The following is a 2,005-nucleotide window of genomic DNA, read 5'->3' as shown; positions in this document are numbered from 1 at the left end:
AAGAGAAACAAAATGATCACGTCTAAACCTGCATTTGGCTATGAACGAAGAACAGAATAAATATTTTCGTAAAGGCAATCTTTTTGCTCAGGAACTGAATCAAGAGCAGAGATCTAATCGACGATGAAGCTGAATAACAAGAGGTCAGGCTCCTGACAAAGCTTTGTAATTGCACTCCTTCAGTGACGGCCAGGTCACTTTCAATGTTCAGTGCTTCTTAACTCTAAGTCTAAATATGTACAGGATAGTAAGCCACTAACATTTTTAACAGTCCTTTTTTTCATGACAGATCAAGTAGAAAAATCTGGATAGAAACAAAAATACCTATACAGATTTAAAATGGAAAAATATCACCTATCTTTCAAGTTTGTTTTTTTCTCTCATAGACATCTAGAGTAGAAAAGGAATACATTTGAAGAGTGGTGTGTTCAAACACTGCGTCATTTGCTACTTTCATGATATCTGTACAGCAGTTTATCTAGCCTGTGGGAAAGATGGTCACCAACACAGTGCATCCTCAAGCTCTATGCTGACATGTTAGTATATATTAAACATAGGGTTTTGTATGACTGCAGCATGGTTTACACACACACGCACACGCACACACACAGAAGCAGGCTGGCAGAGGGGCCAGTTTGGTTCAGTTCTGTTGGCTTCAGTTTGAAGTGGCGTCAAAGCAAAGTGAGATACATGGGCACCAGGAGATGGGTGCGTCCCTGTCCTCACTGGGTGGAGTCGGAGTCACTGGAGTCCAGGCTGGCCTGCGTAGATGTGGGGGTGCAGCTGTTGTGGGCAGTGGGTGAGCAGTGGAGGGTCTGTGTGCTCCGCCGCAGATTTTCCAGGGATTGCAAGAACGAGCGGCGTGCCCTTTCCTCCTCCAAGGGTGAGGAGCCTTCTTCCTCCACCTCTGCGATTTCAGCAAAGGTGACAGGCTGCGTTTTGAAGCGAGCTTCTCGAGGTCGGCGAGAACGACTCTTGCCCCTCGCCGGGCACTTGGGGACAGGCAGCTGCTGGGGAAACTCCTCCATGGCTGAAGCCATGAGGTGAGCTGGCAGGACGTGGAAGCCTGAGGTCTCCATAACCATCTGACGCACAGCAGCCATGGTAAAACAGGTACCCAGAGAAATTACTTGAAATTTAAATGTAACAAAAAGCTGTAAGACCTCTGATGTGACCCTTCAAGATGTAGCTTCTCTTTGAATAATCAAAGAGGATTCTCTCAAAGAATCCAAAGCCAAGCAAAAAAAGAAAACGCTCCACCAAGATCCAAGTCCAGGCACAGTGGTAACCTTGCAGCTGCTATGGTCCGCCTCTGCTATTCACCCCTCCGTGTGCCTCAGCTTGCCTGCTGCCTGGCGTCTCTGTTCAGCCTCAGTGAGTGTGTGCTCGTGAATCTCAGTCTGTTCGAGCGAAACAGCTCCAGCTTCCTCTTTTATAGCAGCTTACAGCCCCCCTCCCCCCTATCTCTCTGTTGCTCTCTCTCCCCATGTGTTTTCCAGGTCCCTCCCACTCCCCTGCTTTCCTGTCAGTCATGGTTCCAGCCTCTGGCAGTCAGACCCTCAAAATAAATATACGAGAAGGGGATATCTGTGTGTACATGCTGGGTGTAGGAGGCTTTGATGGATTTACGGTGGGGGTAGACACTGAAGGAAAGGCAGCTGAAATAGTCATGATGTTGGGAAGAGTTTTCTGAAGTGACACTGTGTGTAAATTAGTTGAGAACCAAACAAGGCTTAATTATTCCATCTTTTCAAGTGGTTTAGGATGATATTTATCTCTTGTTACTCCAGAACTCACCATGACAAGTACCTGAACATCACATAATTGAAGTTGAAGAGAAGATAGCTTTGTTTACATTGTATACATGTAAACATGACAGCCGCAGGTACAAATAGTGAAAGGTATAACAGTCCCTGCTGTTGGTACAACAATCTCATCTCTGTGGATTATAGGTTTTTCGCATAAGGAATCTGGAATATGAATACACATGGGGGCAACTTGCAGC

General features: G+C 46.0%; 1 protein-coding gene across 1 annotated transcript in view; it reads right to left on the bottom strand.

The window, feature by feature from the left end:
* cUnh11orf96 (chromosome Un C11orf96 homolog) overlaps positions 1 to 1,387 on the bottom strand; it is a 1,992-nt gene extending 605 nt beyond the window's left edge. The window contains exon 1 of the mRNA XM_080475835.1: positions 1 to 1,387. This exon is cut by the window's left edge and continues 605 nt beyond it. Coding sequence (XP_080331961.1) covers positions 723 to 1,103 — 381 coding nt within the window. The 5' untranslated portion in view covers positions 1,104 to 1,387 and the 3' untranslated portion in view covers positions 1 to 722.
* Between the last annotated feature and the right edge of the window lie 618 nt (positions 1,388 to 2,005).

This window comes from Lipophrys pholis (assembly GCF_963383615.2).
Source record: "Lipophrys pholis genome assembly, chromosome: 11".
In the NCBI taxonomy this organism is placed as follows: Eukaryota; Metazoa; Chordata; class Actinopteri; order Blenniiformes; family Blenniidae; genus Lipophrys; species Lipophrys pholis.
Note: the sequence above shows the minus strand (reverse complement) of the source record. Positions and strands in the feature narration are given on the sequence as shown.